Raw genomic sequence first — 27,077 nt, forward strand, 5'->3', positions numbered from 1 at the left:
AATAGAACTTTTCTTTAATATCCTTCTAAATTGTTGTAAACACTCTTTAATGCAGTGCACATTTCACTCCTTACATACCACACAGTGAGACCCACTGGAGGTTTGTTGTAAACCTGTGTAATGATAAAAGAGGAATAGCAGGACTACAGTCATAGCTACCTCTGTGTGTGTAAACATAGCCAGCGACTGGGAGTGTAACCGTGGGTACTGTGCACAGCCAGCCAGCGACTGGGAGTGTAACCGCGGGTACTGTGCACAGCCAGCGACTGGGAGTGTAACCGCGGGTACTGTGCACAGCCAGCGACTGGGAGTGTAACCGCGGGTACTGTGCACAGCCAGCGACTGGGAGTGTAACCGCGGGTACTGTACATAGCCAGCGACTGGGTAGTAAAGTAACTGCATTAAGCATTTACACACATGTATTACGGGTTGGGCAGGTGTTGAAGCTGAAGTGAATCCATATAGTAGGGTTTGCAAGGGCTGTAGAGAAGGATTATACACCCCCACTCTGATGGGACAGGTCAGCTTCTGGATTAGCCGCACTAGGATGACAATGGCATATGTACTGTATACACAATCCACAATAAATGCTGGTAAGGAACAGTATGAAACGGCTTCTCCAGTCATGAAAACCCCATTAGTAACCCTTTAATTAAGTAGGATACTTGTTCAGTTTAAATGTTGTTATTTTCAGATCTGAGGATATTTAAATAAAGGAAGTTTCATTTTGAACGGTTTGACCCCCTTCTGCTCTCAATTAAGTTTATATAACTCTGCAAATCCGATCTCATTAAAACATATTTTTGTTGCTTAGCAACTGCTGCTTATGCAGCCTAAGTTGGCTTCAGTGTCTGTCTTTCCCTGTCTCAGTAAGGCTGCATTAAATCTAACAATTTCATTCACTCGATAGCTTAAGACAGCCTTCGCGTTTGGAAATGCCACAGCCTCTGTTAAGACCATGACAGTGATAATGTGGTGATTGGATGCTTTTTATGTTTAAAAACTTGCCCAGACCAATCTGCACTAGAACAGTTTGTTTCCAGTACTGATGCTAACTCTGAAGCAGATAACATTAGGATTGTGCTGCATTCAGGCACAGACTGCAGCACACACTGATATTAATAGAGGGACTAGCGCACTATACTAGACTCATGATACAAGCAGCCTTATATAACAACTTCAATACGCATCTGGTAATGTGTGCTCTATGTCTGTGAATGTATGGAAATAGCATGTTATCTGCTTTTATTACACACACGCATTGCAAGTACTTAAAGGGGCCCTTGGAATTCTTACCTCTCAGTGCATTCACATTCAGAGATATGCGAAAGCTTCTACTCTACTTGCACATCATATTTACAGAATTTCTTCCAAACCGAAGAACTATCTAGATTCTGTATTCCATGTTCTTGTAGTGTGTCTCACGCAATCCACACTCCCTCGTGTTCACCGGGAGCCTGTCTGCCTTGCACTCTTGCATAGCAGCACTTTCATTTCAAACACGACTACTATGAGAACGTGTTTAAAAAGTCCACTTTTTCTTAGCAGTTTCCCACTCTTAAATACAGATGCAAAGGGAGATGAACGCAGTGGCCGCAGCTCAGCCGTGCAGGTCCCCTTCAGAGACCCCTCTGCTGGTAATGGTTCTCACCCTAGCTGCTGCTCTTCTCTCTGGATGCCAGCCAGGGCCTCCAAATGAAACACAGGCACTGGGAGCTGAAGATCACTGCCTGCTTCATTCAAAAGCAAACAGAGGATAAAGGCAGCTTTGTGGTTTTGCAAGAGATCAAAGTTACTCATTGCAGCGGTGTCATAGGAACACAAATATGAATATCCAATGTGTCAGGACACTGGATTCTGATAGGACGCCACTATGCTGCAGAAAACTCTGATTGGCTGAACAGATTATTGGAACTCGGTATACAGAATTTGGCTTGCAACTTCTTGGGAATTAGCTTTGGGGATGCATAAAAAAAATCCTGAGGAGTTTAACGTACGGTTTATTGACCATATACTTTTACATGTGATCCTATTACATATCACATTGGGGAGTCCACTCCTATATAAGTCTGGGTTAATATCCGACTTCCTTGAACGTCAATTTTACAGTAGATATCTTGGTTTATGTGAAAATGACTGTATGCGATAAAACAAAACACATCAGACATGGACTGTATTTTTAAAGTTTATCTTACAAAATAATGCAGCTCTCAGAAACGTTACACATGTTCTTTTTCACAGCAACTCCCTTACATTTAAAAAGTTTGGCAGTCTTTTCTTCCACATAGAAACATGTACCTTGTTTACAAATGTGCTTTATAAAATATCAGCAGAAATCGCCCCTGTATATAAATATTGACTGACAGCTGACACTCTGATAGATGTGCTACAGGAACCTACAGGGATGCAGAACAGCAGCCTGTTTCTCAGGGTTACAACATCCATCCCTTTGTACTCCTGGCACACAACAAAGGACAGCCCTGATTAAGAGGAATCGCAGAAATGAATCTGGTTCTGGATTACAAGGCTATTCTCTCCCATTCCTCACCACAGAGACACAGGACAGCCTGGGCATGCTTCACAAGGATTGGGGACACGTGGACAGACTGGCTTCCACTGAAGGGAGATGAGAGATCACTTTGTGGCAGGAGAAACATTCTGCCAATACCCAGTTGTTGCCAAGGAAACAAGGACAAACATGGCTGCCATTCCTGTAGAACTCAGACAAATAAGGCCTGCTGCAGTAGGAACAGTCTGCAATTAGTCATGTTCTACGTTGTTATTATAAATATAATATTTATTCTATTTTTTTCCACTTCCAGAATAGTGTCTCTGCCTCTTTTTGTAGATGGGACATTTAAGACATCCACTGATTAATTCAAGGGATACGTGGCTGTCTTCTTTTTTTTTATGTTCTCTTCTTTTGTTCATTTTGAAAGCACTTAGCCCAGTCTCAGAACAGCACGAAGTCTGCTGAGCACAGCTACAGAGAGCAGTGTCCGGCACCATCATGGATAAAGTACCACACAATTCACCCTTTCTCATGGCTAGTATCAAAACAGTTGTAACATTCCTGTCTTTTCAGCATATTCAATTATCCTAGCCTGCAGAGACATGGATCCAATCCCACCCCCAAGACTGGACCAGATCAGGGCCAGTACCGTGCACGTCCACACCTGCCACTGTTCCACAGTGCACTGCATTACTGAGCAAAAGAATGCATGTCCTCACACAAGAGCATATCTCACACCAGACTAGGCTATTAACACCAAGGTCTGGACCAGCCTTCATGAAACCGCTGCAACACAAACAGGGTGCAGGATATCTTAAAACACAGCTATACAGAATTTTACAGTATATGTATAATGCAGAATTTTGAAACAGCAAAATGCTAAAAGTGGACGGATCATGCACTGAAAAGAAACAGCTTACCAAGATTATTGTACAATTTAATTTGTGCAGATTGTAAGGAAATAAAAAACATCTATATGAAGAATTCAAAAACCCTTTCTCCTTTTAAAAGCCTGTAAGTGTGAATGCACTGGTAAGACTCACTCAGAATGCACTGGTCAGGCTTCACTCTGAATGCATTGGTCAGGCGTCACTCAATGCATTGGTCAGGCTGTCACTTCAGTACATCCACAAATTGATCTTCAAATCAACAGTTTAGAAACCTATGCCAATCATTTTAGCTTAGAACAGGCTTTTCATGTTGTCACCCGAATTCATGCATTTGCTGTCGTGCTCTGTTCACGTGGATCCCCATACGTTAGCAAACATCATACGTTTTATTGATGCAAACAGCGCGGATCCTGATACTGCTCTACCCCAACGTGAGCGTGCTCCAGAGATGTTGAGATGTCCAGCCATGCCGGTGTGTGCACTGTTGAGATGTCCAGCCATGCCGGTGTGTGCACTGTTGAGATGTCCAGCCATGCCGGTGTGTGCACTGTTGAGATGTCCAGCCATGCCGGTGTGTGCACTGTTGAGATGTCCAGCCATGCCGGTGTGTGCACTGTTGAGATGTCCAGCCATGCCGGTGTGTGCACTGTCGAGATGTCCAGCCATGCCGGTGTGTGCACTGTCGAGATGTCCAGCCATGCCGGTGTGTGCACTGTTGAGATGTCCAGCCATGCCGGTGTGTGCACTGTTGAGATGTCCAGCCATGCCGGTGTGTGCACTGTTGAGATGTCCAGCCATGCCGGTGTGTGCACTGTTGAGATGTCCAGCCATGCCGGTGTGTGCACTGTTGAGATTGATAGGAAGCCCTGCAGATCAAAGACAAAGGAATTGAGTGGATTTCAAAGTGTCCATTGAACAAACACACAAAAAGAAAAAAAACATCTATTTAACTATTTAATAGAATTCTCTTTTCATTGCTTCACATCTCAAAAGTAACTGTTTCTCATAATGGCCATTTGTCACTGAAATGTGCTAACTATTCTCCTAGTATTTACAGTACAGGATGTACTTTAAATATACACTGTAAAAGGATAGGGATTATATAGCAATGATTTGTGTTTCTTGCTTTTACAGTAGTAACTGCATTATTTGTATAGATCAATTTCAGTAATGCACAGAAAAGGCCCTCAATGACCAAGGCCCTCATGATATATACAGCATGTTATCCATCTGTTACATCCTGTTTAAATGACAGGGTGGCATCAGTGCTAATCAAATGCAAAGTCCATCGCCAGTGCTACCGGGGATCTCCCATCCACTTCATTCAGCAGAAACAAGGTCAAGTGCATTTTAAAGACAAGCTCCAATTAATTAGCGGGCCAGTCGAGCTGCATGTTTCCCATGGGGGTGGGGGAGGGGGGGATTTCTAAGACACAGATGTGAAAATTGTAGCTGCGTATATGGATAGGCCTGAGTTGCTTTCAATTGTACGGAAACTCATTTTCCCAATTAGCTTGAATCCTTCAGGGTTCACAGTAACGCACAGGAAGTTTAAAAAGGTCATTCGTCAGGGACTCCAGAAGAAAACACTGGCGGGTTTCTACTTTAATAAGAGACGTCTTCACACAAAAAATATCTACCAGTAAATCTGATCCAACTTTAAACATCATCTTAGCAAATGAGTCACAGAGCTCTGCAGCATGTACAGTCACCGCAGGGTACCTATTTAGTAACTTGGAACTAAGCTGACTGACTCATAGCACAAACACATTCTGTATTGATTGGAGTTATTTAAACAAGGAGGCTCAGTTACTGCATGACAAGAGAGACATCACCCCCTCATAAAGAGTGGAAATGGAGTCCAATAATAACTGCAGGAGTGCTGGGGTGCATTCATTGATCTAACTGCAGGAGTGCTAGAGTGCATTGACCTAACTGCAGGAGTGAGGGGGTGCATTGACCTAACTGCAGGAGTGCTAGGGTGGCTACACGTACTGATCTGCGAAGGGGACACACATATTCAGGCTCATCCAGAAATGGAATAACATTGCATTGTTATTTTATACATAGGCGTGGACCTTGAATTGTTTAGGTAGCAACAGATACAGTATCTATCTATCTATATATATCTATATATATATATAATGTGTGTGTGTGAGTAATAATATCTGGGCAGCCAGTAAACACGTCTAAACAAGGTCTTGCTGTCCCACTCAAGGGGAAAGATCTGGACAGCAGATTTATTACTGAAAGACATTAAGGGCCACATTTGCAAAGCATTTCCTCTCTTCTTTAATTAACTCCTATATTCTAAAACAAATAACATATGTTTTTCTTCTTTAAAAAAAATAGGAGTGAATTAAAGACTGGTGTAAACACTTTGAAAATATGGCCCTAAATATGCTAAATGCATAGAAACACAATCCACCACAGAGACACCTATATAGCCACCCAAAGGCAAGCACACAGCTAGCTACTGGAAGCTTCAGAATGGGAAAATACAAACAACATGTACAACAGCCTACTAACCCACAAGCTTTGGTGTTCATGGTGCAAGTCCATTCCGGGACTTGTCTTCAGGACCCTTACGGATTTGTCCCTCAACACCAGGATCAGCTGCTGTCTTAAGTCTTCAGACACTGCTCTTTGTAAGCAGGGTTCAGTGGTGCAGGGGGGGCTGCTCTTTGTAAGCAGGGTTCAGTGGTGCAGGGGGGGCTGCTCTTTGTAAGCAGGGTTCAGTGGTGCAGGGGGGGCTGCTCTTTGTAAGCAGGGCTCAGTGGTGCAGGGGGGGGCTGCTCTTTGTAAGCAGGGCTCAGTGGTGCAGGGGGGGCTGCTCTTTGTAAGCAGGGCTCAGTGGTGCAGGGGGGGCTGCTCTTTGTAAGCAGGGCTCAGTGGTGCAGGGGGGGCTGCTCTTTGTAAACAGGGCTCAGTGGTGCAGGGGGGGCTGCTCTTTGTAAGCAGGGCTCAGTGGTGCAGGGGGGCTGCTCTTTGTAAGACGGTTCTGTAGATATGGATGCACTGGGGGTAGTAATACTGAAAGGGGTAACACACCAGTGAGACTGTCCCAGATTATTTGTTCTGGTGAATTAGGAAGCAGGTTTTTTTTTATTTGTTTCCCAGTTCAGACACGGACATACTTTGCTAGATTGTCAAATAATTCACCACACTTTTGTGCAGACATTGCTAGGGTTTGATTTACAGCAAGGGTTGTATCTCAGCTGATGTGGGAAACAATAGGACTCCCACTGGAAACGAGATGGGCATTCCTACATCCTCTGGCCAAAACACAGCAAGCACATCCCACACGTTTAGCACTGGACCCCTCATGTTGAAGACACACATAGATGTAGCAATTCCTTCCATGGTTCCCATCCCCATTTGTTTTGCAATACAGGAATTCCTTGTGGCTGCAGTCAGGTGGCACACAGCGGGCTCATGATTTCAACATGGTCTTTCACAACCAGCTCCTTTCAATCCTGTGCACAGGATGTGAAAAGCTTGGGATGGTTAAATCAAGGCACAGGATTATATACTGTGCATTCCTGATGTTACCGTTCATTTTCCTGTTGTTTTTTATCAGTTGTATTACTAATATGATCATTACTGGCAACAGTCATTTACACAAACTCTGCACTAGGTAGGAAAATATTTACATGTCAAGACAGCAGCTCAGTGTTTCCCAAATACTGTTCAAACAGCCCGCCCCCAAAAAAAGAGTAGAACTATTCCTATGCAAACTAAGTGACTGTATGTATTTCCACATGTGGTGTGTTGGCTCCAATAGAGTGCTGTCACAGTTAGTTTAGAACTCTTCAGGACGACCTGGCCTCCGGAAACAAGTGGACAATTTGTTTTATAGCATAGACAACATTCCTCCCAGCTTCCTGAAGGGTAAGCAGACCCTGCTCCACAAGACATGAGACAAAAACACAGCCTCTCAATTCAATAGAGCTCAGTGCTTATCCAGTGTGCAGCTTTGCTGAGTACTTGTTATATAACCACTTCACCATGACCCTCAGTAAACCAGTGGATTGAGGGCTGAGGACAATCTGGTGAATTGGTCAGAGGTAGATTTCATTGGGTCTCTATAAATAGGGTGGCGTTAGTTTTTTTGTGCCTCAATAATACTTCATGCCTCAATGTTAAGGTCCTCCTGTAACCTGAAGGTGTGCTGCAATTGTATTCAATTTGAATGTCTGGAAAGATGAGGAAAACAAACAAAAAAATGGCTCAGGCACTTCAAAGGCAGGAAGCGGGAGCTGATTTAATTGCAATACATTCGGCTCACCACAGGGGGCGATTGGAGGGGGGGGGGGGGGGTTACACCGAGCTCTCATCCGGCTTCTCCCCCAGTGGCGTCTGCTTCCTCTTCTCCAGAATCTTGTTGAGCTCCTCAGTGAAGGAGTGGTAGAGAGGGGAGGTGCTCTCGGACTCGCTCTGCCGCAGCAGCACGTAGCTGTTCCCGTTCATCTTGCGCAGCACGCTGGGGAGAGTGGCTGAGATCCCGTTGGTGAACTCGGAGGAAGGCAGAGGAGGAGGGGGTGGCGGAGGGGGTGGGGGGTCCTTGTTGGGAGATACCTGGGCCTCTCCTGGTACGATCTGGAGGAGCCCGTCGGGCAGCTCCCCTTCCGGCTTGCCTGTGCAGTTGCTGGAGATGGTCTGCAGCTCCAGGAGGGAGCCGTCCCCTCTCTTGATCCTCCCTGACCCCTGAAGGGAGTACCTGCCCTGACGATTCTGCACACAGAAAGCCAGGTAGAGCAAGACCACCGTCAGCACAAAGCACACCCCGGCCAGCACCGTGATCAGGGTGATGTACAGGCCCTCCATGCTCCTGAAGGTCTGGTACTCAGACCTGGGGGGCGCCGGGGCTAGGGCGGGGGGCAGCTCAGAGGGCTGGCTGGTGGGAGCAGGTGGGGTGGCTGGGGTTGATGGTTTCCAGGGCTGGGGGGGGAGCTCAGCACGCACGCTCACAGCGTAGGTCCCTACCAAGACCCGGACCCCATTCTCCACGGAGTAGCAGCTGTAGTTGCCGCTCTGCTCCGGCCGCGACTCCACGATGAGCAGGCCATCTGTGCCGATACGGTAGCCGCCCTGCGCATAGCTTGCCAGCTCGCTGCCGTTCAGCGTCCATGCCGGGACAGCCAGGTTGGAGCTGAGCTCACACTGGAGCAGCACGTCCCCCCCCCTCAGGACCGTCCTCTTCCGGGGGAGCAGGGGGGCTGTGGGGGGGGGGGGGGGGGCGACAGCAAAGCACAACATTCACTTTGAAGCATTTTGTGAACACATTGCATATTGATTTATTTTTAATTTTTTATTAAATAAACTACATCTGTCAAATGTGATACGATCTGTGTTATACATAATGATGATTTATACAGCATTGTATGAAGAGATCATTATGAGCATACCTTCACCAGAGGCGTTCAGACATCCGGAGTTTCCATTGTGGATGTCCTGCGTCAGAGTGGAGCTGTGGAAACACCAAGAATCAGAATAGGAGCTGCTGACACATTGAACAACAAAACAATGCCCTGCTGTGTCCCTCCCTCCCTCCCTCCCTCCCTCCCTCCATTCATCCATCCTCTCTCCCTTCCACACACGCTCGGGTATCCTTGCTTTCACTCACACGGATGTATGTATACATGCATCTCCCTCACCGGTCTGTATGCAGTGTGGTCTCACAGCAGCCTGTCCCGTTCCAGCTGCAGTAGGGGTCCCTGGTGAAGATGCAGTCGAAGCAGGAGGTGTACCTGTGACAGGCAGACAAGGGGAGCTGGAGCACCCCACTCTGCGAGCCCACGAACACACTCCTCTGAGGGGCAGAGAAACACATATTTATAATCTCCAAGGAACGCTGGCATCTCATTTTAAAAAGAGGAGGGGTTACAACACATATTTATAATCTCCAAGGAACGCTGGCATCTCATTTTAAAAAGAGGAGGGGTTACAACACATATTTATAATCTCCACGGAACGCTGGCATCTCATTTTAAAAAGAGGAGGGGTTACAACACATATTTATAATCTCCACGGAACGCTGGCATCTCATTTTAAAAAGAGGAGGGGTTACAACACATATTTATAATCTCCACGGAACGCTGGCATCTCATTTTAAAAAGAGGGGTTACAACATATATTTATAATCTCCACGGAACGCTGGCATTTCATTCTAAAAAGAGGAGGGGTTACAACACATGAAAGCATACAATGTGGGGACGCCCCCAAGTGGAATAAATAGTTTTCTACAAAACATGCTGTGCTTTATAATTATAACCATTTTAAAAAGTTGCTTAATTGGTTTACCTTTTTCATTCACCCTGTGGGGTGCCGCAGTTTGAAATGAAGAATCATGAATTCTGAAATAATGATGTCATTGCAATGCTCCCCCGACAGGATGGTGTGTAAAAGTACCTGCTGTTGGGAGATGACCAGGTTTTCTATGGGCTGTGGTTCCTCAAACAGCTGCATCTCCTCAATGATGTGGATCTTGGAACCGATTTCAAGTGCTTTGTGTAGCCAGCCGTCATCTACAGTAAGAGAGAGCGAGAGGGAGGGAGGGAGGGAGTGAGGGAGGGAGGGAGGGAGAGAGGAAGGGAGAGAGAGAGAGAGGGAGAGAGAGATGGAGAGGGGGAGGGAGAGAGAGAGGGAGAGGGAGAGAGAGGAGGGGGAGAGGGGGAGAGGGAGGGAGGGAGGGAGAGAGAGAGGAAGGGAGAGAGAGAGGGAGAGGGAGAGAGAGGGAGAGGGGGAGGGAGAGAGAGAGAGAGAGAGAGGGAGAGAGGGAGAGAGAGAGGGAGAGGGAGAGAGGGAGAGAGGGAGAGGGAGGGAGGGAGAGGGAGAGAGAGAGAGAGAGAGAGGGAGAGGGAGAGAGACCCATGTGAGAATGTGAGAGAGGGAGAAACACAAACAGAGAATTTAAAGAGAGCTACAGGGCAAGGGCTGAGAAGGCAGCTGCAGTAGCACAGGGCTGTGTGGAAACACCACCATTACTGTGCTCAAACCACACTGGAATTACCCACAGTGATGCACTTATTACTGTTATTACACACTGTACTCATTAACACCATTAAAAGGTGTAGACATCTGCCATGCTTTAGCTGGAATAGGTCATCTCTGTAATTATAACCAGCACTGACATTTGTTTTAAACAAACAAAAAACAACAATATAAAACTAATAGTTGTATGTAACAATGTAGCGATTTCATTTCACCATTATAATACAGAATATATTTTCAGTTTTAAAGGGTAAAGCTGTGGGCTATAAATACTTGATCATGGTAACTGTAATCTTCTACAGTTCCCCTGCTTGCCTGTGCTTTACTACACTTTCCCATGCTTTTACCACAGCATACAGCAGTACACTTTTATAAAGGATGTCCTATTAATAACATTATTCATTTATTCAATAACACAGGAGAGCACAGTCTGAAAACAAATAATATTGTTGTTAGTACAGTCCGTGTTACTAATGGGGTTATCGAGACAGTTCTAGGGTCCCATACCAGTTCCTATAAACAGCACATTGTACGTCCGGCCGTCCAAGGCTGTGACTCTGTCCACTGCTATCCTGGTGTAGTCCACGCCCCTCTTGAACAGCAGCGGTCGCTCCTCCTGGGGCCTGACTTGCTGGAACATGAGGGGGTGCCTCCTGACGAACTCGAGCACGTTGTCGGGGAGGTCCCGGGACATGTTGAAGCTCTTTGCTCTGAATGCGTCCGTGATGCACTGTGGAGGGAGCGGGAGGATTGGGTCAGAGGAACAGAGAGACAGCCAGCACACAGAGAGACAGCCAGCACAGGAGACCAGCACACAGAGAGACAGCCAGCACAGGAGAACAGCACACAGAGAGACAGCCAGCACAGGAGAACAGCACACAGAGAGACAGCCAGCACAGAGAACAGCACACAGAGAGACAGTCAGCACAGGAGAACAGCACACAGAGAGACAGCCAGCACAGGAGACCAGCACACAGAGAGACAGCCAGCACAGGAGAACAGCACACAGAGAGACAGCCAGCACAGGAGAACAGCACACAGAGAGACAGCCAGCACAGGAGACCAGCACACAGGGAGACAGCCAGCACAGGAGACCAGCACACAGAGAGACAGCCAGCACAGAGAACAGCACACAGGGAGACAGTCAGCACAGGAGAACAGCACACAGGGAGACAGCCAGCACAGGAGACCAGCACACAGAGAGACAGCCAGCACAGGAGACCAGCACACAGAGAGACAGCCAGCACAGAGAACAGCACACAGGGAGACAGTCAGCACAGGAGAACAGCACACAGAGAGACAGCCAGCACACAGAGAGACAGCCAGCACAGGAGAACAGCACACAGAGAGACAGCCAGCACAGGAGAACAGCACACAGAGAGACAGCCAGCACAGGAGAACAGCACACAGAGAGACAGCCAGCACAGGAGACCAGCAGGGTCATCATGTGTATTCTGATTATTGGTATTGCCAATAATATCAGCAGTGAAGAAGAAGAAGATTTATTGAACTATTGCAAAAGGGGTCTTGTTTAACATTGTAACTCCTTGGCAGTTCCCATTGTGAGGTCAGCAGTGAGCACAGTGAAGGGGACAAGCAGCCTCAGCCTCACCGAGCCAGGCCGGGGCTCCGGTACCACTCCGCTGTATCGGCTCCACTCGGGAGAGGACTCCTGCTTCTCCATGTAAGCACCGCTAAACGCCTCCTGGATGTCTTTAATAGAGAACTTGCAGACAGCAGAGGCTTTCACATTCTTCCTGTTTTGAAAGAGACGGTGACGTTACACAGTATAGTGATACAAACCCTCACTGTAGAGCTGACCCTAACAATAGCACTAATGGATCATCGCACCTCGGAGATCTACAGGACTGACGTTGCAGCACGGCACATTTAAAAATCATGGGGAATGGGATGGAAATAACCTGAAATCACAGCCGAAGGGTTTACAAGATTTATGATGTCAAACGGAATGTGCTTTTCACGTGTGGTTAACGCAATCGCTTAATAATGTTAAATAATTCAACCAGCTAATTATAAGCTTGCCAAAAATACGTTTTTAAAAAGACTGACTCCTCCCTTCTAAGTCATGAAACCCACAGATACTGCCCTAAAGCCATCAGCAGACACAACCACTTCCCTTTCAGTATGCAAAGCTGTGATGCAGCAAGCATGTGACCAAGCCACCAAGCTATCTGGGCACTTCAAAGCCAGCCTAGAGCAATGGAGAAACTGTACAGCTGTCTCGCCACTGTATAAAACAGTAGAAAGAACATGGTTTGAAAGCACGACTCTAGAACACAGAGCGCCCAGTAGCTGCAGTACCTTTTCATACGAACAGGATCAGTTGTATAAAGATATGATATCTATTAAAAAAGGGCCAAGTTGTCCACTGCCATCTTTAAAACTGGGACCCAATTCCCTATTACTATGACACGATTCTCATTTACACAGTAACCTCCTGGGACCTGCCCATGAATAAAAGATGCTCCGCCTCTCTGTCTACCTGTCAGCAGACTCTCCGACTCGTCAGCAGACTCTCCGACTCGTCAGCAGTACTGTACTGTATGGTCATTGTAAGTCTGCACCACACTGGGCTCGGGGCTTTGTCGGGTTCGAGGTGATTAATGAGTTTCACTTAACAAGGAAGGAAGATGTTAAACACATGGCACTTTACCAAAGCAGTTCCGCGGTACATCGATACCTACAGTATATCATTTGTACTGCATGCATTTCCCCAATGATCATTCACAACAGACAGAATAAACCCTGAGCAGTCCCTTCAGCGGATAACCACAACCCCCTTTCACAGTCACTGTATTTATTGCCATTTAATCAATATTCTGATGTATTACAACTATATCATTGTAATAATAGATTTGACATGTTATCATGGTACTACAACCAACAGACCTTTAAAATAATCTAGATTCCTGTCACTCACCACTGCGAGCCGAAGACCCCGTAGAAGAGGCTGTCCTGCCAGCCCCCGGCGCCGGCCTCTCGCACGAAGACGCTGCGCAGGATGTTGAAGTGGAAGTCATAGTCAGGGATGGAGCAGACCAGGCGCGCTTTCAGGAAGGACGTCCACTTCTTCTGCAGGGTCCACTTCCCGCCCCAGTCCCCCTGCGGCACAAACAGGGAGCCAGGTCAGAGCTGCTCTCTCAGACCCCTGTCTGGATGATGACAGGGAGCCAGGTCAGAGCTGCTCTCTCAGACCCCTGTCTGGATAATGACAGGGAGCCAGGTCAGAGCTGCTCTCTCAGACCTCTGTCTGGATGATGACAGGGAACCAGGTCAGAGCTGCTCTCTCAGGCCTCTGTCTGGATGATGACAGGGAGCCAGGTCGGAGCTGCCCTCTCAGACCCGTCTGGATGATGACAGGGAACCAGGTCAGAGCTGCTCTCTCAGACCCCTGTCTGGATGATGACAGGAAGCCAGGTCGGAGCTGCTCTCTCAGACCCGTCTGGATGATGACAGGGAGCCAGGTCAGAGCTGCTCTCTCAGACCCCTGTCTGGATGATGACAGGGAGCCAGGTCAGAGCTGCTCTCTCAGACCCGTCTGGATGATGACAGGGAGCCAGGTCGGAGCTGCTCTCTCAGACCCGTCTGGATGATGACAGGGAGCCAGGTCAGAGCTGCTCTCTCAGACCTCTGTCTGGATGATGACAGGGAGCCAGGTCAGAGCTGCTCTCTCAGACCCCTGTCTGGATAATGACAGGGAGCCAGGTCAGAGCTGCTCTCTCAGACCCGTCTGGATGATGACAGGGAGCCAGGTCAGAGCTGCTCTCTCAGACCCCTGTCTGGATAATGACAGGGAGCCAGGTCAGAGCTGCTCTCTCAGACCTCTGTCTGGATGATGACAGGGAACCAGGTCAGAGCTGCTCTCTCAGGCCTCTGTCTGGATGATGACAGGGAGCCAGGTCGGAGCTGCTCTCTCAGACCCGTCTGGATGATGACAGGGAACCAGGTCAGAGCTGCTCTCTCAGACCCCTGTCTGGATGATGACAGGGAGCCAGGTCGGAGCTGCTCTCTCAGACCCGTCTGGATGATGACAGGGAGCCAGGTCAGAGCTGCTCTCTCAGACCCCTGTCTGGATGATGACAGGGAGCCAGGTCAGAGCTGCTCTCTCAGACCCGTCTGGATGATGACAGGGAGCCAGGTCGGAGCTGCTCTCTCAGACCCGTCTGGATGATGACAGGGAGCCAGGTCAGAGCTGCTCTCTCAGACCTCTGTCTGGATGATGACAGGGAGCCAGGTCAGAGCTGCTCTCTCAGACCCCTGTCTGGATAATGACAGGGAGCCAGGTCAGAGCTGCTCTCTCAGACCCGTCTGGATGATGACAGGGAGCCAGGTCAGAGCTGCTCTCTCAGGCCTCTGTCTGGATGATGACAGGGAGCCAGGTCGGAGCTGCTCTCTCAGACCTCTGTCTGGATGATGACAGGGAGCCAGGTCAGAGCTGCTCTCTCAGACCTCTGTCTGGATGATGACAGGGAGCCAGGTCAGAGCTGCTCTCTCAGACCTCTGTCTGGATGATGACAGGGAGCCAGGTCAGAGCTGCTCTCTCAGACCCCTGTCTGGATAATGACAGGGAGCCAGGTCAGAGCTGCTCTCTCAGACCCATCTGGATGATGACAGGGAGCCAGGTCGGAGCTGCTCTCTCAGGAATCATTAACCCTGCCCTGCCAGTCTTGTGACTAACGGAATTTAATGGAAAATGGGACCTGCACCTCCATGTCATTAAAAAACAGGTTGACAAATGAAAACTCCCTAAACTTATTCCACGAAAGCACAGAAGAAAACCTGCACTAATTGTTCTTATTGTTTTCCCCTTACAAAGCAAAAGATACTTGAAGTATAATGGAGGGTTAGGCATCCAATACAAGTAAGCAATTCAATACAGTGGTGCAGGCGACGAGTCACTAAGTGTCCTCCAGATCACCACCTGCTTTCTTTTCTTTCCATCACCACTTTTAGCTTGTTGTTTATCAGCCTGCTAACACTGCAGTTTTGTTAGTGGTTTTGGTTTTTGAAGCACAATGTGCATGAAATCAGAAGATTAGAGCTGATGATGACACAGTGGGTTTGTCAATGCTGTGATGAACCAGACAGAAATCCAGGCTACTCAGAGCGCATTAAACAGGGCAGACTTTGCCCTGCCACTGTGGGCTATTGAACCAATGCTGTGGCTTCTCTAATCAATCAACACAGAGCGCTGGATTGTGATAGCCATGGGAAACACTAAGACTCGATACAAAAACAATGCCTATGGGGGGCACTGTTGAAGCCCAAATCACATGGATCACTAACTAACAGTGTTAAGATCAGCGAGTGGAAATATGCTGAATGAATGAAATAGTGTCTCAAATCTCAAATCTCAAATTTGTTTAGTATTAAGTATGTAGAAAATTACATCACAAGCACATTAATAGATTTAAATAGAAATAAATTAGTGTAGTTACAATGGCATCAAACGCCTATAAGTACCTCCAATGTTTGTTTTCAAGTACACTTGTCCTTGAGAAAGGTATGTTAAACACACTGTAACGTTGGGAAGTTGGCTCAAGTGTTTGTAGCAGTAGTGGTCGTCACAGGCCGACCAGATGGCTTGTCTTTTAGCTCCTGTACAAAGTGCACCTGCAGATCTGCACCCGACACCATGCGATCCCTTACTGATCAGGTTACTCTTTAACCAGGGGCAGATGCTGACATACAGTATGCTTTGCCATGCCAGCACTGGGTGGAGTTGTGCTCTTGAGACTCCAGCGTCTGTCCTGCTCTCAGGCAGCCCTGCTCACTATACTTACTCTGCACACACGAGCCACCCTGGCCACTCTGGACTGGCTGAAGGAGGAGCTTTCCTCATAGCTCTTCTCAGTGAAGAAGAAGTAGATCTTATCATCATCTCCAATGGAGCTGTCAACACTCTCTCTCAACACCGCAGAGCCCACGAAGTTCGCCTCTAGACAACACAGAATCCGGAGACACAGTCCTTTAGCAAACACATGACTGTTATCAGTGTAATCTTCCAGCAAGCGGGCTCCTCATCCAGACAGCCACTGGGAAAGAATTCTCAGTGTGCAGGACCTCAGAGAATGAAAAGGTACAGTGACGGGCTAGTGCAGGGGTGGCCAAACCTGGGCCTGGAGAGCCACAATCCTGCAGCTTTTCTGGGTATTTTTAAATCATCAATGGCTAAAGACCTGGACTTTTTTCTTTTTTTTTTACGTTGACCAATTAAGACAATAATTGGTTGAATGAAGTAATGGGGAACTCGGGATGAAAAGCTGAAGTTCCTGCTCTCACCAGGAGCGGGGTTGCCCCCCTGTGCTAATGCAATGCTCACCGTTGAGCCAGCGAGTGGAGGTTTCCTCGGTCTTCAGCATTGGCTGCGGGACGTTGCGGCGGATGTCCGGCACGCTGCGGAACTCGTACTGTGTTGCCGTGTACATCTCACCGTCTGTGGAGAGACGGTATTCACTGAGATCAACACCCTCTTTCTGCTCTAACACGGTCTTATAAAAAGCTGTGGTCCAATCCTAACTCCTGTGGAGGCTACTTGTAAGAAGTGTTGTTTGATTTTATTCATTCATGCTTTAACCAGGAATAAACCCATTGAGACGAGGCCTCGTTTACAAGAGTGTGCTGGCAGAGATGAGCAGAAAAACACACAGCAGTGAATTCACATCATTAAAAGCAACATCACTCTAAAAGACAATCTCATCATACATGCACTCCGGACTGGAAACTTTTACACTTCGATAATATTTGGAACCTCCTCATTAAAATAAAAACAAATCTTAGTTATTGCTCTTTATTTAGCCGATACATCTGGGTTATTTATCTGATGCGCTTATCATATCCTCCCTACTCTGGTCCAGACTATTCCATGCCACAGGACCTTTTCCAAGGCACTTGATAAGCGAGTGTAAGAATAGATGGCAAACTGTACTTTGCACATACTAGACTGCTAGCAACGTTTACGCGTCTCGTCTGCCTATACTGTTCCTTATCAGGATAAACCACAGCTGCAACTTTAGAGCATTTTACAGCACTCTGGAATCACTGCAGACTGCATCAGCCAGCCAGCCAGCCATGTTATTATCACAATATTATCTGATGCACGAATCCAGGGAGATTCTCCATGCTGTAAAATGGTCTAATAAAACCCAGGTGTGTACTGGGGTGGGTATAAGATTGTAAAATGGTCTAATAAAACAGGTGTGTACTGGGGTGGGTAGAAGTTTGTTTAAATCAGCCCCTAAGGGACTAGCTGAAAAGTGTGTCCATGAAGAGATCGAGATAGACAGCTAGAAAGAGTGGCCAGTCAGCTGGGGATGTGCCATACCTACTAGGAGTCCGGTGTACCCTTTAGCCGGGTCGTAGGGGCACTTCTCCGACCCCTCCTCGAAGCCAGAGGACAGACGGAACTGCTCTGTGTCCTGAAACAACGGGGTCTGGTTAGACTGGAGAAGAATCCCTCCAACTCTCATAATCCATCCAGCTAAATACGATAAATGCACTCAGCAATTACACTTAGCATTACTAGCTAGACATTGTTTTTTTGTATACAGTGGATGTCTGATGTGGGTGTAGGTTGTGTATAATTAAAAAATGTTGCATGACATTTTCATTTTGTAAAATTTACATAAAATGCATAATATTGTCTGAGCGTAGGAACGGATTTCAAATATCATTCATTTTGATTTCATCAACTCACAAACTTATAAGTGTTTGTTTTAAGTGGAAGCTACACACAAGACAGTACAAAAGCAGCCCTACAATATAAGCACAGAGCGGGTGGAAGGCGTGGGTTCCACAGGTGTAGAGATGGGTCTCGTTGAACCTCTGCAGGAACCTGATGTGGTTAAAGCACTCTGTCTGTAACGAATGAGAGAGGCAGGGGATTAGACAGTCTTACTGGACAGCCGTGTGTTGGATTCGCGAAGCACAGTTCTAGCACAATTATTTAACATCTGGCTTGAAAACAGGACCGTTCTGTCAAAATGGCCAAAGGACTAAAGATCCACAAAATCCCGGGTTCAAATCCAATATCTGAGGCTGAATTAAATGTGCAACGCCTACAGTGGCAAGCCACTTGGTCTCAGATGAACTTGCATCTCAGCTGAGCTACTCAGCCAAGAATTCATTTTGAAAAGAACACAATTAGAAGCAAAGAAAAGAGGCATGAGAACCAAGTCAGCCTGCAGAGGAAAGGGAATAGAGAGTACCAGCTTCAAACTGAGCCCATTAAACACCGAAAGGCATGAGAAAAGCTGCAACCAAGCATTTCCTGAGCCCACTTCATCCCACACTTTGTCAAGTTGAAAGCATGTTTTATCTCACAGAAACTGTCTGATTGAAGTACACACACAGAGAGACCAGGTGGGAACGCCTGTTTAAAAGCAGGGTTTGTCGACATGCACTCCTTTTAAAGGTTGTTTTGCTGGTATACAGTGAAACTGTCAGGGCAGAAAGATGCAACTAAAACATATACAGTAGAAGATGAAATGTCTACATAGCTGTGTGATCAAGCCATAGCAGCTAAAGAGTCTTTCATTTCATACAGCAGGTTGATAAAACCTAATGAACTGTTAACATGAAACAGCAACCTTATTATTCCTGCCTTTGGCGTGACAGTCTTTCTTTTTATCAGCTGGTGCTTCCCAATGAATCTGCAAATTAAAAAAGAATAAAGAGAAACAATGTTAGAATTAAGGAGCAATCTTCTGCAGTAAGAGTTTGCTGCAGGAGTGAGTGATGTTAAATCAAGGTCCTGCATACTAAGTGGGCATTAATGACACTTAAGATCCCTTGGCACTATTCTGAAGAGGAGAAGAGGTTGTCTTATAAAATACTTTGCAGTAAGTTTTAAAACTGTGGGTAATGTGGATTGCTTGATTCTACAGCAAAGAGTCTGGAAATACCTTTCCATGTCACATTCCTTCCAGCAGAACCTCTCTGGATGACCCATCTAACTGTGGTTTACTGTGGTTATACCACAGCCCCATTCTATCACAATGTACTCACAGTTCTGCTGGAGCCATCTGCAATGTTGCTGGTATTGAGAGCAAACAAAGCCCCCCTCGCTCCAACATACAGGATCCCAGTCTCGTCTTCCAGTAACAGTGTGCTGTAGTTCAGGGCAGAGCTGCTGAACCACTGGGCCCCCAGCAACCCTACAAAATACACCAAGACAGGGAGGTGAACAAGACACAGTGACAGAGCCGAGGCAAAACCCTTTTTGGGTAGGCTCCCCATCCCATTTCGATAGGAGGTGCAAATCTGTGTGGGTGCGTGTGGGTGTCAGTGTGTGTGTGCGCAGAGGCAGGGGTGGGGGAGCTAGATGACGATTATGTGAGTTTGAAAATGTTTTTAGTCTTTGTCTGACTGGTTATAAAAGTGACCCATTAGGCTGAAGTAGTGCGACAAAAGAGGGTCATCACCCCCTCCACACACCCCTGCTTCATTCAGATCAACATTGTGGTTTAACACTGTTGCTAAATCTTAAACGGAGGGAACACAAAGCCACTTTTTCAGGAACAGTGTCTTGAAACCTGGTTCCAGGAGACCTAGTTTGAGGCAACGTTGCTGTATGCATCATGCAGTGGCCTAAAACCTTGTCTCCTGAAACCAAGTTCCAAGCTGCAAAGTGGCTCTGTTCTTCTCAGTTTAAGAGTCAAAACTGCAGACGCAGACTTGCAGGAGCTGAATGGGAATGCAGTGAAATTCACAGATTAATTCATGTGGCAGAAGCAGGAAACACACTGGATAAAATATTTCAGAAATAATCAATTTAGACAATGAATTTGCCTCGGTTCCCTTCTGCCGCGTGCAGAATTTATTTTGCACCTCAGCCTGCATCACGGGACACTCCTTCTATCACAGATAGCATCTCACAACAATCCCAAAACAGGTTGAGCACAGTGGAGGGGGAGGGCTTGCATTCTGAACCCAAAGAACTGCTTTAAAGTTACAGGCAAGCAATGAAGGTTGCGTGGAAAATGAAAAGAACTAGCAGAGAAAATGTAATAAAATGACAAGTTAGGAGTGTACTGAAACCCGGCACCAGGTACTATGTATCCCTTGAAGGGACTGTGGTCTGGGATTGGGATGAAGATGAACGCGGGCTCCAGTATCCCTTGAAGGGAGATCAATCAGGCACTGTGGTCTGGGATTGGGATGAAGATGAACGCGGGCTCCAGTATCCCTTGAAGGGAGATCAATCAGGCACTGTGGTCTGGGATTGGGATGAAGATGAACGCAGGCTCCAGTATCCCTTGAAGGGAGATCAATCAGGCACTGTGGTCTGGGATTGGGATGAAGATGAACGCGGGCTCCAGTATCCCTTGCAGGGAGATCAATCAGGCACTGTGGTCTGGGATTGGGATGAAGATGAACGCGGGCTCCAGTATCCCTTGAAGGGAGATCAATCAGGCACTGTGGTCTGGGATTGGGATGAAGATGAACGCGGGCTCCAGTATCCCTTGAAGGGAGATCAATCAGGCACTGTGGTCTGGGATTGGGATGAAGATGAACGCGGGCTCCAGTATCCCTTGCAGGGAGATCAATCAGGCACTGTGGTCTGGGATTGGGATGAAGATGAACGCGGGCTCCAGTATCCCTTGAAGGGAGATCAATCAGGCACTGTGGTCTGGGATTGGGATGAAGATGAACGCGGGCTCCAGTATCCCTTGAAGGGAGATCAATCAGGCACTGTGGTCTGGGATTGGGATGAAGATAAACGCGGGCTCCAGTATCCCTTGAAGGGAGATCAATCAGGCACTGTGGTCTGGGATTGGGATAAAGATGAACGCGGGCTCCAGTATCCCTTGAAGGGAGATCAATCAGGCACTGTGGTCTGGGATTGGGATGAAGATGAACGCGGGCTCCAGTATCCCTTGAAGGGAGATCAATCAGGCACTGTGGTCTGGGATTGGGATGAAGATGAACGCGGGCTCCAGTATCCCTTGAAGGGAGATCAATCAGGCACTGTGGTCTGGGATTGGGATGAAGATGAACGCGGGCTCCAGGGCACCCTCCTTGTGTTCCCACACCGCTCCCCTGCTCTCTGCAATGTTGCAACAAAACATGCAACCTGCGCTGAAGGGTGTGGCCTGGAAACCGCGATATCTTTATATTGATAAATAACTCTTCCAAACTGCCAGGAGCCAGTTTAGGGGGATCGTCAAGAGAACAGGTTGTATGAAAGGGGAAGGGCTTTTATTACTTCAACGTCTCTTACACATTGGAAACAAAAAGGCACACAAAGACAAATCACCCAGGCACCGAGCCAAACCCACGTATTGCTTTACCTCCCACCTACACACAGATACTCTGAATACACCCACAGCACGATGGAAATGAGAGATGATTTCCTGCTTAGATTACAAACAGCGGTGTCTTTCTGGATGCACACAAAAGGATTAACTGATTAAAAAAGTCTTTTATTTCAGGGTGTTCTGGACAAAAGCCCTTCTTCAGCTGTGAAGAAAGCAAAGTAAACACACACACACACACAAACCAGTGCCGGCTCGTCATAAAAGGCTATGGAGGCTAAACGTACATGTTATTTTGTAGAAGTACAAAATTGCTTACCTTACGTTATGCTTTCCATGGTCTACTGCATTGCTATTGGCTAATGTAGCCTCAAAATGGGTGGGATTCTGTGTGTCTTCAACCTGCAATCACAGCCTGTCTCTCAACTTTGAATGTATTTGTATTGGCTACACCATGCAAGTTTGCTGTTTTTTTTTTCTAATTCATACTCCATTTTCCTCCCACATGTCTTAAGGAATCATGCAGGACTCTGTTAGTGGATGTAGGCAGGTATGGAGCACTGCTCATAAATGTTTAGCTTCTCCTCCATCTACTTATGCGGCAGGAGAGTCAACATTGCCAAATTCACATTGACATGTGCACATTCTATTTATTTTGTTGGTATATTGCTCCAAGCCAAGGACTGAAACTCATGAATAGTGATGAGTCATCATCACACTTCAGCCTAGACCAGGGGTGATTCACTCTCCAGCAGCCGGGTGACATGGTCTCCTATCCTCCAAAAAGAACACATCCAAGCTGCTTCTTGCAGGTTCATTATTAAATGGCTCTCCACCATTGAACACGGGAACTCATTTTTATAAATGTAGTTTTGCCAGCATTTTATCCTGGAGCTACTAAACACACTTCATTTGTAGCATGCTTTTATGAGCACCTTTAAGAATTGATATAAGCTTAGTCCTTTTAACCTTTAACGGAACACCTTGTTGGAGATAATAATCCCAACAAATAATGTTTGGGATGTGCAAACACTGTTCTTCTGAAGGTTAAATCTATACCGTGCTGTTCCCTTGCGATTTCACTATGGGACTTACACTTTAGTGGGGATAATGACTGCTGCCCGCTCTGCAGAGGTAAGCAGGTTGGTTCGGATGTGTCCACTGGACTGTATTTCCCCCCTGGAGGTGCTGTCGCCTCCAGAGTGACTCTGTGGTTCCCTAAAAGTAACTCAATATTATCCATAAGAATTCTTTGGTGCGTTTTGTAATGCAAATGTAAAATGATTAATAAACCAGTGATATATATTTTGTAAAGCTGTAAACAATGCCAAGGGTTTCATCATCCTTCTGGGCATTTCACTAAACCCTGTATGAAATAATCAAATAAACAGGATTTTAAAAAAGAACTTTTCAGTTGCCCAATAAATAAAACTAAGAAGCACATCGCTCCACGACAAGCCTAAGTAATGATGTCGTTTTTAAGCTTGCAGCCAACGTAGATAAAAGGGGTTTTGTGTGAAGGTCTTCCCTGTGCCATGCACTACTCAGTCTCTAGCAATGTGCTAATGGGTAGTGTTAACAAGGAGCCAGCATATCTCCACAGAATGAACAAGGGCCTGGCTGTCTCTTACCACTGCAGAGTATCGTGGTCCTGGGAGTAACATCCACATCCACTGCTGGCTTGAAAGGGTAACCCGTGGATCCCAGGAGAAAGGCGCAGAGGAGCAGGGGCACAGCTGAGCAGATCCTCTTCATTCTCCCAGACCGTGGGAAAGCTCCACAGCGCGCTGCTGCAGATGAAGGGTTCCAGGCACTTCTCTTATGAGGGCACTGCCAGCCCGAACGCATCTTCCTGAAGGGGAAAGCTGCACAGCAAGAATAACCATTAGCTTCATCTCTGTAATGAATGAGCCTTCAGACTCGGAATTTAAAAGGGACAGTGTGTACACAATCTCAGTGGGGAGAAAAAAGGAAGGGTGCTGTATTGAACTTGTGTTTCATCCTTCTGAGCTCTGATAAGGGGAGGAATTAGGCAGCTTATTAATTATAAAAAGGCAGCAGCAAGGGCGGCCAGCTGCCTCAGTGCAATGCCAGTTTTCAGCCCCCGTTCCTGCAACACAGCAAATCGTGAACCTTGGTGATGACATTTTTATATCAAACATACTGTTGAAATTGCAAAATGTATTGCATAATTCCTTGTAAAAATACTGCCAAATAATTTGTTCTTTCTAAAAGAGCAACATACAGTGTTTAGGGGGCTGTGCAGATTCTTCTCATTGGATTACAGATATTTCCAGAGATATAAACATTCTGCATTCCTTTTCAGGCAGGTATTACTGTAAGAATGAAGAATTCATAGCAAAGCCACTTTTTCAAATTTAAAATGTACCTTCCAATATTTCAAAGTAAGTTTGAAGAAAGTCAAGGGTGGGCTGCCACATAGAATTCGTTTTCTCACCAAAATTGTTTCAACAACAAAATCCAGTCAAGGGTGTGCATTATACTGTGCCCTGTTGAGCACAGAGCATTAAATACGACACTGAAATATCCCAAAAGGAATCTCAAAGTCAAAGCGTCACTGATATAAAACTAACGTGTTTAGTCTTCACTGTGCTTGGGTGTCAATCTGCCTGCAAAAGCTCGTGATGACCATGTCTTTAAAATCAAGTGACCACGTCTTTAAAATCAAGTGACCACGTCGTTTTGCTTGTAGGAAGAAAAGAAAAAAAAGTTTGCACGCAATTCCAAATAACACAGTCTAATAATGATCCAGAATAAAATGAATTTCCTCCGTGCATTTTAAATCAGATTGAGAAAGCTGTCAGAACGAGTGACAGCAATGGATGATTCCGCTCACATGTAAATTAAATTGCTCTATTACAATATTCATGAAAATCGGAGATGAGCCAAGAGTAGAGGGGACACAATAACCACATCACATTCCACCAAAGCCCATGGCGTTTGTCTCCAGATAAAATCAATGCCTTTTTCAGATCCTACGGCTCCAGCTGTATTTCTTGCTCACTGCCCAGCAGACAGGAGAATCTTCCTCACCTTGTTTGATTTGATTGTGTAACATCGGGCATGCGATCCGACACAACCCTACTTGTTCAAGCCCTCCGCTGTCACTGTGCTTCCAGCATGTAGCGTCTGTGCAAGCCTGCGTCACTCAAAAGCCTTCCAATAATACTTACTAAAGAGCCAGCGCACCAGCAAGCCGCACTGCTACAATTCTTTTTTTATGCCGTCGCCGTAGCAACAGCCTGAGCATCGCAACTGCTGCTGTTGGTGTAGCTCGCCCAGGTATCGTTTATTCAACTGTACTATTGATACACTTATTTACCGGCATGTGTGTCTGGAACAAATTTGTAGATTTTTTTTTTTTTTTGCTTTTTCTATGAATTATGTTTATGTTAATTTCAAAGACAACACAATACATACATTATACATGTACATATAAATTTAAACAGAATGCATAAAGGAAAAAATTCAACATTAACATTACATCCTGTTCAATTCATATTGGTTCTTTAAATAACTTGACAATTTTAATCTTATCCTTACTAACACTGACATTTACAAATAACTAATGATCTGCTGAAGCCCATAACTTGGGAAGCACATGTTCTTTTGTTGTGGGCACGTGCTTCCAGATTTGGGGCTATTCTACACATTGTGAATACAGATAATGATGATGATGATGATGATCCTTCAGGCTATGCGTATGCATCTCTATAACTATAGACTAATCATTCATGACCAGTGTGCTTCATGCAGCATTGAACAAACCCCTTCACTAATGCAGGACCATGCTTGAATATCATATTGTACCATTGCACCAGGTTCTAAGAGGAGACGGATCACTGCTGTGCCAGTAATGTACAGCAAGTATTATTTATTTAATTATTATTTATTTCTTAGCAGACGCCCTTATCCAGGGCGACTTACAATTGTTACAAGATATCACATTATTTTTTAAATACAATTACCCATTGATGCAGTTCGGTTTTTTACTGGAGCAATCTAGGTAAAGTACCTTGCTCAAGGGTACAGCAGCAGTGTCCCCCACCTGGGATTGAACCCACCACCCTCTGGTCAAGAGTCCAGAGCCCTAACCACTACTCCATACTGCTGCCCTATAAGTACAAGTACATGTCAATTCAATTTCAAAACGCTTCAAGACAGGATATGGTCCATGCAGAATACAGTGCTGCTCATTTCTTTGTGTATGTTTTAATAATCTCTATGCCGTGATCATTTTTCACATCTAACCAACTACTTCAAAATATAAAATAAAATGACACTACAATAAAGAGCGCAATCCACCAACACAAAATCAGCATGGAGTCTGTGGTCTCGGTGCTAAACTTCGCCCACTGTCACAGCTTTGACTCGAGGCCCCCAGATTCCATACTGTACTGCTTCTTGTGCAGAAATAACCCGAGCCCTATCTGGTGAAGGATTCGTCACCAATACTAGCTGAAGAACAACTCCCATCTACGTTTACACTGCAGGAGGCGCAGCCCGTCAATTGAATCAACACAGGTTTGCATCCCGCACTAACTTAACACTATTGCAATGAAACACATTGACACAAGTCAGCACCCAGGTACGTATGTCATTCATAAAATGGGTAATCGATACCGCACCTGCATATCAATACAGTTTATAAATACAAATATACACGCAAACAGCAACGTGAATACAAGCTGTGCGAAAAGACTTTCAGTACTGGTTGCATCCATACCTTCTAACATAAACAGTGTGGAGATATAACTTATTACAAATCTCACACAACTCAATTATGAATGTTGTTGTAATTACTATATCGCTACCCGTATGTTTTAAACCCCGGGGCAGTGCTGGGGGACAGTCATAGCACTAGAACATTTCTGTTTTGTTTTTATCACCATAAACGCATACAGCTGTACCTTACATTTTTCTGGAAATGCAGAAGTGCCCGTCAGCAAAACATTTTAAATCCATTATACCAGGACAAGACTTTAACACGCAATCGCGTAGACTCCATGTATTAAATGTGGCTGAAATCAAAAGACTGTGTTCTCGCTGAGCGGCAGTCTTCCTATCTGTCTGTATTATCTCGCTCAGGTGCAACAGCCGAGACACGCCTCCTCATTAATATTAACTCACGCGGAATGAACATTATTACACAGCTAGTTTCATTTGCTGTGTGTACAGTTACGGTATTTACAAATTGTACACTTTCAAACCTTTTATTAAATGTCGTTATTTTATGATTACTACTACCTATTCCAGCAAAAAAAGTAGTCTTTTCAACCACTTCAGCGCTGAATTTTGCTGGGATCGTTAGTAAGCATGAGCAGAAATGAATTAGGATTAACCATTAACCGCAGAGCAGTGCACCCGAATGCATGTGTTCTGCAC

At 46.0% G+C, this 27,077-nt stretch overlaps 1 protein-coding gene across 4 annotated transcripts; it reads right to left on the reverse strand.

The window, feature by feature from the left end:
• Window positions 1-2,172: 2,172 nt before the first annotated feature.
• On the reverse strand, window positions 2,173-26,840 carry LOC117418298 (semaphorin-4G-like). 4 transcript variants are annotated; one of them, XM_034031205.3, is made up of 16 exons: window positions 26,608-26,840; window positions 23,303-23,536; window positions 19,423-19,571; window positions 19,005-19,067; window positions 18,175-18,273; window positions 17,741-17,834; window positions 16,739-16,852; window positions 16,200-16,354; window positions 13,337-13,518; window positions 12,008-12,152; window positions 10,903-11,125; window positions 9,814-9,929; window positions 9,060-9,214; window positions 8,811-8,872; window positions 5,932-8,621; window positions 2,173-4,268 (listed from the first exon to the last, which is right to left on the reverse strand). In XM_034031205.3, the coding sequence occupies exons 2-15, from the start codon at window positions 23,517-23,519 to the stop codon at window positions 7,723-7,725; spliced, it is 2,673 nt and encodes an 890-aa protein (XP_033887096.3). In that variant the 5' UTR covers window positions 23,520-23,536; window positions 26,608-26,840; the 3' UTR covers window positions 2,173-4,268; window positions 5,932-7,722. The 4 variants fall into 4 exon arrangements, with proteins under 4 accessions (XP_033887096.3, XP_033887097.3, XP_033887098.3 ...); XM_034031206.3 differs by having other exon boundaries at window positions 26,603-26,840; XM_034031207.3 differs by lacking the exon at window positions 26,608-26,840 and adding an exon at window positions 24,726-25,105.
• Between the last annotated feature and the right edge of the window lie 237 nt (window positions 26,841-27,077).

This window comes from Acipenser ruthenus, chromosome 13, assembly GCF_902713425.1.
Source record: "Acipenser ruthenus chromosome 13, fAciRut3.2 maternal haplotype, whole genome shotgun sequence".
Taxonomy (NCBI): Eukaryota; Metazoa; Chordata; class Actinopteri; order Acipenseriformes; family Acipenseridae; genus Acipenser; species Acipenser ruthenus.

Bases quoted from the DNA above. Each gene is read 5' to 3' on its own strand.
- LOC117418298 (XM_034031202.3), bottom strand. From the start codon at position 24,112: ATGTGGCAGCCCACCCTTGACTTTCTTCAAACTTACTTTGAAATATTG. The intron at 19,572-23,302 runs GTAAGAGACAGC...TGTATTTTGTAG, and splicing joins GACCACGATACTCTGCAGTG to GGTTGCTGGGGGCCCAGTGG. The intron at 11,126-12,007 runs GTGAGGCTGAGG...CTCCCTCCACAG, and splicing joins CGGAGCCCCGGCCTGGCTCG to TGCATCACGGACGCATTCAG.